The sequence below is a fragment of the Coptis chinensis genome, chromosome 9 (assembly GCF_015680905.1).
Source record: "Coptis chinensis isolate HL-2020 chromosome 9, ASM1568090v1, whole genome shotgun sequence".
Taxonomy (NCBI): Eukaryota; Viridiplantae; Streptophyta; class Magnoliopsida; order Ranunculales; family Ranunculaceae; genus Coptis; species Coptis chinensis.
Genome location: NC_141464.1, coordinates 12,007,253 through 12,021,358, shown reverse-complemented (window position 1 = coordinate 12,021,358; position 14,106 = coordinate 12,007,253). Strand labels below are relative to the sequence as shown.

General features: G+C 40.5%; 1 protein-coding gene across 1 annotated transcript; it reads left to right on the top strand.

The window, feature by feature from the left end:
- The first annotated feature begins 11,393 nt into the window (after positions 1-11,393).
- Positions 11,394-12,556, top strand: LOC147474783 (uncharacterized). Its single transcript, XM_086585189.1, has 2 exons — positions 11,394-12,182; positions 12,278-12,556. Exons 1-2 carry the CDS (start codon positions 11,394-11,396, stop codon positions 12,554-12,556), a joined length of 1,068 nt encoding a protein of 355 aa, XP_086441315.1.
- Positions 12,557-14,106: the final 1,550 nt, after the last annotated feature.

Sequence of the window (14,106 nt, the reverse complement as noted above, 5' to 3'; positions counted from 1 at the left end):
TGGTACTACAGGTTGCCATCTAGGAGCATACATAGTTTTCAAGAATTAGAATAGGCATTCATAGATCATTTTATACATCAGAAAAGGAGGTTGGTTGACATCGCGACATTGTTCAACGTTAGGCAAAGATCCACGAAATCAGTGAGGGATTATCTGTGCCGATTCAAGGCAGAGACGTTGAAGGTGGAAAACATAGATGAAAGGACCGCGGTAATAGCATTTGAAAGAGGTCTGCAAACTGGAACGGGAGTGCATCATTCCATAGTAAAAAATGAGATCGCGACCCTACACGAGTTATATCCTCGGGTGGAAAAATACATAAGGTATAAGGACACAATGCAGAAAGATTCCAGAAGGTCAGGGAAGGCGGTACTATCTTTAGAAAAATAGGGGGATTATCAGAAAATGGAGGCATTCGATAGAGGGAATGGTGGGTACCGCGGATACTCATCACGACCAGAAAAGAGTAGGGAGGGTAGGGGTGGGAATTTGGCCCTAACGACCCTAACCCGGCCCTGACCGACCCAACCCTAAGCCCTATAAAGCCCTCACAATGAAAGCCCTCACAGAGTTTAGGGCAGGGCCGGCCCGGCCCTAATACCTTCTAAGACAAGGCTAGGGCTAAGGTTCTGAAAAATAGGCCTGACCCTAATTCAGCCCTAATTAGCCCTAGTTATACTTTGACCACTATAAATATACATACCATAATTGTCCAACTATTTGTTAAATATTTACAATTAAAATAATATTGCCCTTTGTAATTTATCACTTACAGGGGGGGTATTTCCAATAACTTGTGATATATAACAAAAACTTATCTAACTAAACCTAATTGTTTCTATCTCTTGGAACTCCCAATCTAACTTAGCAGGCTCGAATTAAATCTACTCTCTCACTCTCTCAAAAATGTATCTCTCTAACCATTGTAATGATCAAAGGAAAAGGTATCTCTCTCACCATTACGAACAATGAGCACCATTGTAATGAGCACCATTACAATGAGCCTAATAAAAAATAAAATTTTATTCATCAAATCTCCTGATCCCTTCTACTCTACTCTCTCACTCTCTCAAAAAGGTTTCTCTCACTTATTTCCCACTTACTTCTACACATAAACCAAAAAACAAAAAACAACCTTTGTCATTTGTTATGTGTTATGGTATTGGTGATTGATTATTATGCTATTTCATTTGTGTACAGGTTTCAGTAGTATTTCTTCCCTTGTGATATACGTGTTGCACGTTGTCGAGGTTTGTTGGTTTCTGATTTTACTCAAATTTTTGTTCATTGATTTGTCATGGATGTTAATGTTGATAATATGGGTATCGATGTTGATATGGGTGTTGCTGAGGAACCAAATGTTGAACCTGTGGTTCAAATTCCACCTAAATTATCTACTAGGAAGACGTCAATTGTTTGGAAACAATTTGACCAAGTTTCCGAGAAAGACAAGGACAGGGTTGTGATTAAAAAACCTGATGGGAAAGCTTTAATGAAAGTCGTTTGCAAAATTTGTAGTTCAAAACTGGTTTTTGGGGGTTCTAGTGGGTCAACCCACCTTAAGAGACATATGATCCGGTGTGTGAAGTTTAATCGAGAGCGTGTTGGGGACGTAGACCATAGTAGGCGAAATCCGGTGGGATTTATTGTTTTACCTTTAATCAAGAAAGAGCTCGGAAAGAAACTGTTAGGTACATCATTCGTGAAGAATTGCCTTTCAATAAAGTTGACAAACCTACTTTTAAAAGGTATATCTTTGAAGGCATTTTGGCCCTCAGTTCAAGCCTATTAGTCGTAAAACCTTAAGAGTCGATATGTTTGAAATGTTTTCAAAAGGAAAAGATGATCTAAAAGAGCTTTTGAAAAATATCCCTGGTAAGGTCTGTTTCACATCTGATATGTGGACTTCAAATCAGGTTTTAGGGTATGTGTGTCTTATTGCCCATTTTATTACTGAAGACTGGAAGTTACACAAGAGAATTATTAGTTTCTCTATGCTGCCTTCACCTCATACGGGTAAAGCAATCGGTGATGCCATCTATACTAACTTGTTAGCATGGAATCTATGTGACAAGATAGGGACTATAACATTGGATAATGCTTCCAATAATGATTTTGTGTGTCTAGACTGTGAAGTTCACTTTTTAGAAATGATAAGGTGGGTAGAGAGTTGTTCCATCAACGCTGCTGTGCACATATTTTAAACCTGTTAGTGAAAGACGGATAGAAATTTGTTGAGAGCTCTCTTCATAATATAAGAGAAAGTGTGAGACATGCCAAGTCTTCTCAATCGAAGCTTGAGAAGTTTTTCGATGCTTGTGAAAGTTCCAACATGAAAAAACGAAGGTTGCCCATTGATATTCAAACAAGATGGAATTCGACTTACCTCATGTTGTTAGCTGCTGCACCATACAAGGGTGCATTCGAACTGTTTTTTTATGATTCAGATTTTGTGAATATACCTTCTGATGCTGATTGGCATAACGCAGTTGTCATTCGAGACTTTTTGAAACCATTTTATGAGTCAACTAAGCTGTTTTTCGGGATGAAATATGTTACCTCTAGTGTTTTTGTTTTGGTGACTAAGATTGCAATGCTTTTGAAAAGGTATGAACATGAACCTAGCTTTAGGTATCTGTGTGAAAGCATAAAATTGAAGTATGACAAATATTGGAAGGACATTCCAAAGGTTCTTGGCTTAGCTTCTTGCATGGACCCTCGTTATAAGCTCACAGTCTTAGAGTTGTGCTTGGACCTTAATTATGACTATGTTGCCCCCCACATTGCGGGCTAATCCTATTCCTAAAGAGAATCCAAAACTGAAAGATTATAGAGTTACGTTATATGAACTCTTTGAGGAGTATTCTCAAAAGATGAATCAAGATGGGAGTGTTGTGGATCAAGCAACTACCGGGTTCATTGGAGATGATAACATGGTCTTTGCCTTGTTATCAAAGCGTAGGAGTTAGGTTGTTAAAACATGCAAATCTGATTTGCATCGTTACTTAGACCAACCGACTATCGTTGATTCTAGCAAATCATTTGATGTTCTAGAATGTTGGAAGACCCAAGGAACTGCGTATCCTATTCTTGCTGCAATGGCACGTGATTTATTAACTATACCAGTATCTACTGTACCGTCTGAATCAGCATTTAGTGCAAGTGAACGTGTCGTGAGCAAATGTCGAAGTTCTTTGTTACCTGAAACAGTTGAGGCGTTAATTTGTTTAAAAGACTGGTTTCAAGCTGAGGAAGGGTTACAAGATGAAAATTTGGAAGACTTCGAGGCACACATGTTAATGGAAGATCAGGACCTGTAATTTTGTATATGCAGCGATCCTTTTTTGCGTAGGAGAATCTTTTGGACTTGGAACTTATTTATTTTGTAGCTATCTCACAAGGTTCTCCCACTTTTTGTGACTCTGTTTTGGCAGTGGAGGAATTATGAAGATTCACTTCCTTGATATTATTTTGGAGGTGAGCAATACTCTACTGATTAATTGTTTATAACTTGTAAGAATTTCTGTTTACTTTATTCATGATTCATCTCATTTAATTCTTATATTCTTTATGTTATAGAATCTAGTAATAATCTCATTTTCTGCTTTTCTTCTTATTATATGTTAATTTATGTTTTCTTATAACTGTTGCAGGTACTTTCTTTCACTTGGCCATGTTGCTTCTTTGTTTCCTAGAATGTTTTGTACAGAGTTAGTTTCTTCATTTTCTGAAATTTTCACTGCTGCAACTCTTCGCTCAATCAATGGTGTCTTGGCTGTCATCTGTAGCCTTCTTGTATATGAGATTCTCACCCTGTCAAGACCATAGTGCGTGCTATGTACCTTGCTTGTCTGAAACAACATTTTCAGCTTAGTGCACTGGTAAAGTGGTAAATGCAACATTCTTTATTCCCTCGGAAACATGGATAATATATACTTGTTTCATTTGTGAAGGATTAAGAACTTTCTATATAAAAAAAATCAAGTTCCTTCTTGTTATGCAGAAGCATGGTTATATTGGGGAGTTTGAGTATGTCAATGATCATAGATCTGGAAAGATTGTGGTTGAACTCAATGGGCGACTTAACAAGTGTGGAGTCATTAGTCCTCGTTTTGATGTTGGCGTTAAAGACATCGAGCCCTGGACTGCAAGGTTGCTTCCATCTAGACAGGTTAGTCTGATCCTCTTGTTTAGTCCTTTAGTTTTGAATGAAGTTACATGTGCTGCTTCCATCTAGAGTCTAGACAAATTACAGTGACAGAATGCTCTAGATCATGTTGTATGTGAAGCATCCAAAATTGTTTCTGTTGGACACTGCAGTTTGGATATATTATGACAACTTATCTTTGGCATCATGGATCATGAAGAGGCGAGGAAGGAAGAATGTTGGTGGTAAAGTACCTAGATTCTTTTACTAGGTGGAGTCGCCGAGTTTTGTTCGGATTGGTATTCTTTGTTGGAAAAGATCTTGGAGTTTTGTGGAACAAGTTACTTTTCGGTTTATGTTTTTTGATTCGAACTTTTATTTTTAAGAAAAAAAGAACTTTCTATATAATATCCTAAAAGCATCAAAGATGGATGGTATACTTAATTAATTTTTTCCTGAGTTGTCTTGCAATCAAGTGCTAAAGTTTCTTTACAGGAAAATTATGGTATGCCATTCTATTTCATATACGAAGTGAGAAGAATTGAGGGCCTTCCAGTTTGATTGCCAAAAAGATTGTCATGGCCTTGGAAGACATTAAGGTGCTGTCAAGTTCACACTGGCAGTCTTCCTCTCTGTGAACTAACATTCGATTATTTTCTATAACATATATACTTAATTAATTTTGATTATTTTCTATAATGTATATTATCCTAGTTCATTAAGGGGATCTTAAGTCTCTATTGTATTAACAGTCAGCGAATTTTCCTTTAGCAGGCTTTCTTTTTGTCTTTGCATAGTGAAGTAGGTCATCTATTTACTTAGACCAACAGACTGGAATCTAATAACATTTTGTAACTATCAATGAAGATAAAAATTATCTTTGGATGGATATAGAATTATAGATTGTAACATTTTATATTGTGGATGTATATTTTAAATTGTTGAACTTATCCGGGATTATTACTAGATTGGTGGGAATTTGAGTTTGTAGATTTATGTACATTTTTGTAATATAAATGAGTTTTTAAATTGATGCAATAAAAAGAAGAAAATATATAGGCCCGGCCCTAAAGCCTTTAAAGAGGGCTTAGGGTAGGGTCAGGGCTTGAGATTTAGACTTATGACCCGGCCCGGCCCTAATATATAAAGGGCTTTAAATATTTAGGGCCGGGCTAGCCCGGCCCATTGCCCACCCCTAGGGAGGGGGTGAGGAGAGAGAATAGGGAGAGAAAGTCGTACCGCGAACTGGAACAAACTCCACTACATAGGCCATTGAGTGAGATCTTGCATTTGATCAAAAATATTCAGGGATATGAAGGACCTCAAAGCAAACCGATAGAGATGCCGAACAAGCCATATTGTGCGTATCACCAGGTACAAAATCATGAGACTAATGAATGTTATGCATTGAAATGGTTGATTCATAGGCTAGTAGAAAAGGGAAGGATGAGAGAGTTTGTGGTGGATGCCTGGACTAAGGAGCAAGAATCGGCTTAGGGTAGGATACTAGGAACAATTAACGTGATTTTCAGTGGGGAGGTTCTGTAACGCCCGTATTTAAAATACGTAATTATTTATTAATTTATTTATTTATTTATTTATTTATTTAAAATTGGTTGGATTGAATTTGGGATAGGTGGGTCTGGTTTCTGGGCCCGAGTCTGTGTTGGGCTTGGGTTTCAAACCCGAGTATATATTCGTATTGTTATGGAGAATAGGGTTCTTAGATAAATAATATAATAAAAATGGAGGCAGAGATAGAAACGTGTTTGCTTGAGCGTTGGAGCGCGACGATTCGGACGATGAGGGTTTCGTCGAGTGAAGTTTTATTACAGGTGAGTAATTATATTTTTACTCTATTTCACAAAAGCTTTATTGTCAGAGTTTTGTTCGCACTTAGTTTTCTACTTTTCCTATGTCGGATTATTTTCTCGTCGTCACGTGGAATTTTTGGACTGGTTAGATGTTAGTATAGTTATTTAGTTAAGCATTGAAAGTCTTTATTAACTGTTGGAACAAGGAAGAAGAGGTCGGAAATGGGGCCCATCCTAGAGAACGAGAAAATCACCTCACCTTGTTTGAACTTGTATTGTGTTTATTAGGTTGTTATATTGGTTGGATGTTTGATTGGGTCGTGTAGTGAGGTGTTTCTTTGAAAGCTTCGGAGGAGAGGAGGCGTCAAATGGCGGCAAGACGCCCAGACGTCCTTCCTCAGTAAATAATTCGAACTATTTTTGGATGGATTGTGTTGGTTGATTTAGGATGGGTTGAAGGGGGGGGGTGTGTTTGAGTGGGTGAGGGCGGTCGAATAGGGGCTGTTGGAAGCTTGAAACAAGCGTTAATGGCGGCGGGAATTATTTTCAGATCTAGTTTGGTGAAGTTTGGATTGAAGGATTTGGGGATTTTTGTTTTATTAAAGTTGTGGGGTTTTTCACCCACACAATTTTCGATGGGTTTGTTTGGGGTGGTGTGTGAAGGTTTTGTGGTGGTCGATTTTCGTGGTGGTGGAGAGAGAACCTTTGGAGAAGATGAACAAGAGGGTTAGTTTGGGCTTGGGCCGAAATGTTTTAGTTTTGGTTGGGCCGAAATCTAATTTCAGTTTTTGGGCCTTAGCTTGTTAGTTGGGTTGGGCCAAAGTTCTATTATTTGGTCTTGGGCCTTAGTTGGTTTTTGGGCCCGATTTTAGTTTGTTTTGTTTGGGCCTTTTCCAATTAGTTTTGGGCCAGTTTCTAATATTGTTTGGGGCCAGTCCATAGGACTTAATAGAGATCCAAATGGGTCTTTCAACATTTTAGACTTTTGGGTTATAAGGTTTGGGTTTGGGCTTGGCTAGTGGGTCCGAACCATGACCTTAGCCATGAGCCCATGAACTATGCACCTTTGACTTTAGCCATGAACCATGGCTATGACTCTGAACCTGTTGAACATGGAAACGACAGTTTGACTTTGATAATGACGTGTTGACTTTGACAATGACGTGTTGACTTTGACTTTGACCGTTGACTGTGGAATGTTGACTTTTTCCAGTTTTTCACATATTTAAGAATATGGACAAATGTAGTAATAAAATATTGTCGATATTGTATAACCTTGTTTGTCATTATCTAATTAAGTTTTGACGTGAGTAGTGCAATATAATATTGGCACGTAACTAGAGGGGAATTCTGATAATAAGAATTTGATATAAATGTTTTTATGAGTATTAAATTATATACGGACTTAGATTTATGGACTTTAGTATTGGGATTTGATTGTGGACTGTGGACTGTTTAATTGTGCTACGTTTTATATTGTAAGTTGTATGGACAAATCAAATGCTAAAATGTTGTGGAAGCTTGTATAAATTTGATTGTCATTATCTAATTAAGATTTGACGTTGATATTGTGACATTATATAATATGTTGGGATATATATATATATTAAATGCAATAGTCATGGAGAAATAAATGTATATACACTCCATTATTTTATTTGTGAGATGCTAGTAGAGTATTTGTGGATATTTCCCATGGGAGTGTGGCGTAGTGCAATAATATATTGGCACGTGAAAGAATGAAAGTGGTTATGAGATATAATTAAGATATTTCTAAATATTGTGGCATAGTACAATAAGGTATTTGACCTGCACATCATATAGTGGAATTATTATGAGTCATAAATGGATGACATTTGAATAAATTACGTAACGAAAATCCTAGAACCTAGCTACCACAACTCATGTAATTTGGCCCTTCTGGCGTTTCAGTGAATCTGAATGGCCTTCAGGCGTAAGTAATGTGATTGGCCCTTCTGGCGTTTCAGTGAATCTGAATGGCCTTCGGGTAAAGTAATTTGATTGGCCTTACGGCGTTTGATTGAATTTGAATGGCCTTCGGCTTAAGTAATTTGATTGGCCCTTCCGGCGTTTGATTGAATCTGAATGGCCTTCTGGCGTAAGTAATGTGATTGGCCCTTCTGGCATTTCAGTAAAGCTGAATGGCCCTTCTGGCATAGCCGAATAGTGACTTGATTATTCCGTTCGCAAAATAGAACGAGACACACGATATTTTATGCCGAATAGTGGCAGTACTTACATAATGGCTTTCGTGTGAGAGGTTACGGTTACGGCATCCCATCCATTTCGGTAGTTACGCACGGAGTGGTTCATTATGTAAGGGGAGGCATGTGGATGTACATGTTTGGCGTTGGGAAGCGATTGTGGTAGCCAGGGAAACTAGGTAAGACATAGATACGACGTGAATTTTAGGGACACACAAAGAAAGCCTTAATTAATATAATTATGGTAATATGTTGGTTAATGATATATCTTTAGATAGATGATTGTATATGTTTGGCTGGTTAGTCGTTTAGTTAGAACCTAAGGCGCCTCGTGGAGGAACTAAATGTATTTTTATTATGCGTATGGTATGTTGTATTAGTTGTTGGAAGTTAAGGCGCCTCAGTGGAGGAATTACCTGTCTTACCTATTGTAGTTAAGAATGTCGTATTAGTTGTTGGGAGTTAAAGCACCTCGGTGGAGGAACTAACTGCCTTATAGATTGTGTAAATATATGTATAAGTATATGTTGTATTTTAGAGCTACTCACACCAGCATTTTTATAATGTTGACCCGATTTGCATATTTGCTTATTGGGTGTGTTCATTAAATGAACATAGTTGATAAGTCTTGACAGGTTTAGTGTTGAAGAAGATTGGTTGCTGCTTGTGGTTTGCGTTAGCATCACATTTTCATTTGTTAATTTTTGTATTGAAGAGGACTTTTGTTTAAGTTAAAAAATTTATTGGTTTTTAATTATCCGCATATTTAAACTGTTTATGGGTTTTTGGAAGTGGAGAGTGCGTCACACCTCGGAGATCGAAGAGTCGGGAACAAATAATGTTTTTCCGAATTCTATCGAAATTCGGGGTGTGACAGGTTCTGAGTCAGAACGCCCATAGAGAGAAGATAAGGAGAACTGCGAGTATACAGCAAATCAATGAGGTAACGGGAGTGCCGCGGCCGAAATCATGGTCGGTAAAGGGATGGGATCAGATTGTATTCCTAAGCGCTGATCTCAAGGTCGTCGATTCCCCCCACGAAGACGTGTTGGTCATTATGGTAGCGATGGGCAATTACATAGTTAAGAAGGTGTTGATTAATTGCAGTAGTGTCATGGACTTGTTATTCAGAGGAGCCTTAGAGGAAATGAGGATTGATCTAAGGCAGCTTAGATCTCCGCGGACCAATTTGTATGGGTTCAATAGAAATATGACAGAGCCTATGAGAGAACTCTTGCTGCCTGTGACAACATGACCTGTGACAGTATTCACTCGGTTTATGGTAGTGGATTCCAACTCTCAATATAATGTCATTCTGGGGAGACGTTGGATCCACGAAATGAAGGCGGTACCGTCAACATACTGGTAATTCGGTTCCCCACCACGAAAGGGATGTATGAAGTTCGCTGTGATCAAGTGGCAGCTAAGAATAGTCATCAGGAGACGGTGAAAGGTATGGTCCGCAGAACAGAAGGGGAGTCATCCCACTCCAAGAAGAGGCAAGCATAGCAATTACAGTGTGCCACTGTGGTAGAGGAGGCGGAGTTGTTGATGGGACCGAAGACCCTCGACGAGATCGAGATAGTGAATTTGGGAATGAGAGAGGAAGAGAAATTTATGTCAGTTGGATCCAGTTTATCGGAGGAGTGGAAGAGAAAGCTGGTGTAGTTCTTGTCAGAAAATAAGGATGTCTTTGTTTGGGTAATTGAGGATATCACAGGATTAGATCAAGGCTTCGCATGTCATCGCCTGCACATGAATGAATACACAAAGCTTGTGAGACAGAAGATGAGGAGTATTAGGCCGAAGTATGATGAGGGGATTCGGGAGGAGGTTACAAGGCTAAAAGGGGGAGGAATAATACGAGAGGTGGAGTTCACAGACTGGCTATCTAACGTCGTTGCGGTACCAAAGAAAAATGGCAAGGTCCACATGTGTGTTGACTTCACAGACGTTAACCTAGAGTGTCCTATAGACAGTTACCCCATGCCACGTGTGGATGAGTTAGTGGACATAACGGCGGGGTTCAAAATATTTTTGTTCATGGACGCATCTATGGGGTATAATCAGGTCGCGATGTACAGACCAGATCAAGAGAAGATGTCCTTCGTGGTGGAAGGCGGTACATATTGTTATACGAGGATGTCATTCAGTTTGAAGAACGCTAGGGCCACTTTCCAGCGGTTGGGAGAGAAAAGGTTCGAGAGCAAGATCCGAAAGGGAATTGAAATACATATAGATGACATGGTGGAAAAGAGCATGTTGGAGGAAGAGAACTTGGAGGGCCTAAGGGAAACATTTAGCATACTACAGACACATAATTTGAAGCTCAATCCAGAGAAGTGCACATTCGCGGTGACCATAGGGAAGTTTATGGGTTACATTGTTACTCATCAGGGAATAGAGATTAATCCCGACTAAATATGATCTTTGATAGAGATGCCCTCTCCTCATAATATTAAAGAGGTACGCAGCAACTAGCGGGAAGGGTCGCGACATTGAATAGGTTCATTTTGAAGTCGTTAGACAAATGTAAGTTGTTGTATCAATTGTTAAGGAGTACCCCGGACTTTGTTTAGACGTCTGAATGTGAGAAAGCATTTAAGGAACTGAAGAGTTATTTGGGCAAGGCTCCTTTGCTATCGTGGCTGGAACAAGGAGAGAGGTTGTACTTATATCTGGGGGTTACAGAGTACGCAGTAAGCTCAGTCCTCGTCCGAGTGGTCGATAGGATAGAAAAATTGGTATATTTCCAGAGCAAAACCTTGTTGGATGCATAGACCCGGTACATTAGAGTTGAGAAGTACGCTTTGGCATTGATATTCTCTGCATTGAAGTTAAAACCTTACTTTGAAGCACATTCGGTAGTGGTGGTAATAAATCTGTCCCTCAAGCAATCACTGAAAGCAGAGAAGTCCGGAAAAATGCTAAAATGGGTGGTGATGTTTATATGAAATCCAATATCAGATAAGGACCGCGGAGAAAGCACAGGTAGTGGTGGAGTTTTTGGCGGAGTTCCCAGTAGAGGATCCTACTTGGGGGGAAGAGATGATCATAGAGCCTTAACATGAGGTGGAACCGAACTTGCTAGATCCATGGGATAAGAGGAACGGATGGAGAATATTCGTGGATGGGTCCGCTACAGATATATGCAGCAGAATATGGGTCATATTAGTTACACCAGATAACGATAGAATAGAACTAACTATGAAGCTGGGGTTCACGGCAGCCAATAATGAATTAGAATATGAGGCTGTGATAACGGGTTTGGGAATGGCAGAGGATTTGGGGGTGGATGAGCTAACAGTGTATTCGGACTCGAACTTGGTAGTATGCCAGGCAAACAGAGGATTCGTCCCTAGATGTGCACGAATGTCGAGATATTTGGAGGTTGTACAAAGAAAAGGTGCGAAGTTCAAAAAAATCAAGTTCATACATTTGGGTCGCGGTGAGAACAGGCATACGGACGCCCTAGCTTATGTAGTGGGCGCAATACCGGGGTCTGAAGAAAGAACGATAAAAGTAAGGAGATTGGAGAAACCGAGCATCAAGGAGGTGGAAAAGGTATGCCAAACCACAGAAGGGGAAGGAGGATGGATGGACCCTATTAAACACTTTCCGTCCGGAGGAGAGGTAGTTGATAAGAAAGAGAGGAGAAGGTTGGAACAAACGTCACATAAATACACATTGCTAGAGGGAGAGCTATACCAAAAGAATTTCGATGGGCCACTGTTGAAATGTCTGGGACCAAATCTGGCACGAGAGGTATTGGCAAGACTGCATGGGGGAGATTGTAGGAGCCATTCAGCGGGGAGAACCACAACACACCGGCTATTGACTCAGGGTTACTTTTGGCCCCATATAAAAAGGGACGCGGTGGAGTTTGCTAAAAAGTGTGGAAAATGTCAGAGGTTTTCTCAATTGATATTTGCACCAGCCGAGCCGCTGCACAATGTATCAAGTCCGTGGCCATTCGCCATGTGGGCCATGGATATTGTAGGTTCGCTGCCTATGGCCAGCCGTAGAGGAGATTCATGCTAGCTGCTATAGATTATTTCAACAAATGGATAGAGGTCGTGGCATTGCAACAGGTGAAGGAGGAGCAGGCGATTAAATTTTTATGGGAAAATATCATATGTATGTTTGGACTTCCACATTCTATCATAGCGGACAATGGAACACAGTTCACGGGATCAAAGGTGAAAGATTTCTTACAGGCATACAATGTGAAACAGGGATTCTCTGCTCCCTACAATCCAAAGGGTAATAAACGGGCTGAATCATCTAACAAGACCATAATGAACAATCTCAAGAGAAAGCTGGAGGATCGAAAAGGGGTGTGGGCCGATGAGTTGAGTCATATGCTCTAGGCTTACCGAACTACACCGCGGACTTCCACTAGAAAAACTCCTTTCTCACTAGCTTACGACATAGAGGTAGTGATCCCGTCAAAAATAGTGGCATCTACAACCCGGACTAAGGTTGTTGAGGAGGGTTTGAACTGGTGCATACTATCTAGGGACTTGAATTTGGTAGAGGAGAGGAGGCAATCCGCGTGTGTCAGGCTAGAGGAGTACCACAGAGGCTTGCAAAGGCAGTATAACAAGAGTTTAAAGCCGAGGCAATTCCAAGTGGGAGATTCTGTGCTCCGCAGAGTGACTCCAACTACCAAGAGGGTGAATGACAGGAAGCTAGGCCCAAATTGGGAGGGACCCTATACAGTGGTGGATGTAGGAGGGGCTGGCACCTACAAGCTGCAAACAATGGAAGGAAAATTGATAAAGAGACCCTGGAATGCAAGAATATTGAAAAAGTTTTACACTTAAATGTAATACATGTCCAGTGCAAGGGACTTGAGATGTTTGCAAATATATAATATAACGACACTTTTGAGAATTGATATGGCGACTTATTAAAGGCTTATCATCCATTGAGAGACAGCGGGGGGGAAGAGCCCTTCGCGAACATGATGTCCGAATTAAACTTGGGGGCAAGGTGAGTTAGTTGAAGTAGGGCTCCCTCAGCCATCGAGAGGAGGCGTGGGGAGATCCGCCCTTGAGACATGATGTCCAAATCAAACTTATGGGCAAGGTGAGTTGCCCCGGCCGGGATCCTCGACCCCGGAGAGAGAGCGGGGGGGAAGAGCCCATCGCGGACATGATGTCCGAGGGGGCAATATGAGGTTGCCCCAGTGAAGCTCTTCAACCATTGAGAGACAGCGGGGGGGAAGAGCCCTTCGCAGACATGATGTCCGAATCAAACTTGGGGACAAGGTGAGTTGCCCCCAGCAGGCTCCTCAGCTATCAAGAGACAACGAGGGGGAAGAGCCATTCGCGAACATGATGTCTGAATCAAACTTGGGGGCAAGGTGAGTTGGCCCCAGTAGGCTCATCAGCCATAGAGAGACAGCGGGGTGAAGAGCCCTTCGCAGACATAACAGCCGAATCAAACTGTAGGGCAAAGAGAGTTGCCCTAGCAAGCTCTTGGGGAGAAAGGCCCCAGAGCATAGAGTTATGTAAAATAATAGTAAGAGAGACAACCGAAAAGCAATGGTAGAGTATGAAAGAGAGAGTATCTTATATTTAGTAGGGCGCACGAGCCGCAATGGAAAGTTATCCAAACACAATAAGCTAAAGAGGAGCGGGAAGGAGAATCCATAGGCTCGGAGACCATTAGAGTAAAGTAAAATATGAGTGCAAGAGCAAACAGATTCTAAGTGGGGTTAATACTTTGTTACTGAGAAACAAAAGTAGTAAAAGATGTAACACTAGTACATGAAACAAAACATCCTTAATGTCAAGTCCACATCAAAAGGAATACAGAATTCACACAAATGGACACACAAGACAATATAACCAAGTTGAGTAAACAAAATGCCAAGGCAAGGAATCCATAATCGGAGTCTCAAAGTATTTCGGGG

Excerpts from the sequence above, each read along its gene's own strand:
- LOC147474783 (XM_086585189.1), top strand. The coding sequence starts at position 11,394 with ATGAAGCTGGGGTTCACGGCAGCCAATAATGAATTAGAATATGAGGCT. Across the intron at positions 12,183-12,277 it reads CCATGTGGGCCATGGATATT|GTGAAGGAGGAGCAGGCGAT; the intron begins GTAGGTTCGCTG and ends GCATTGCAACAG.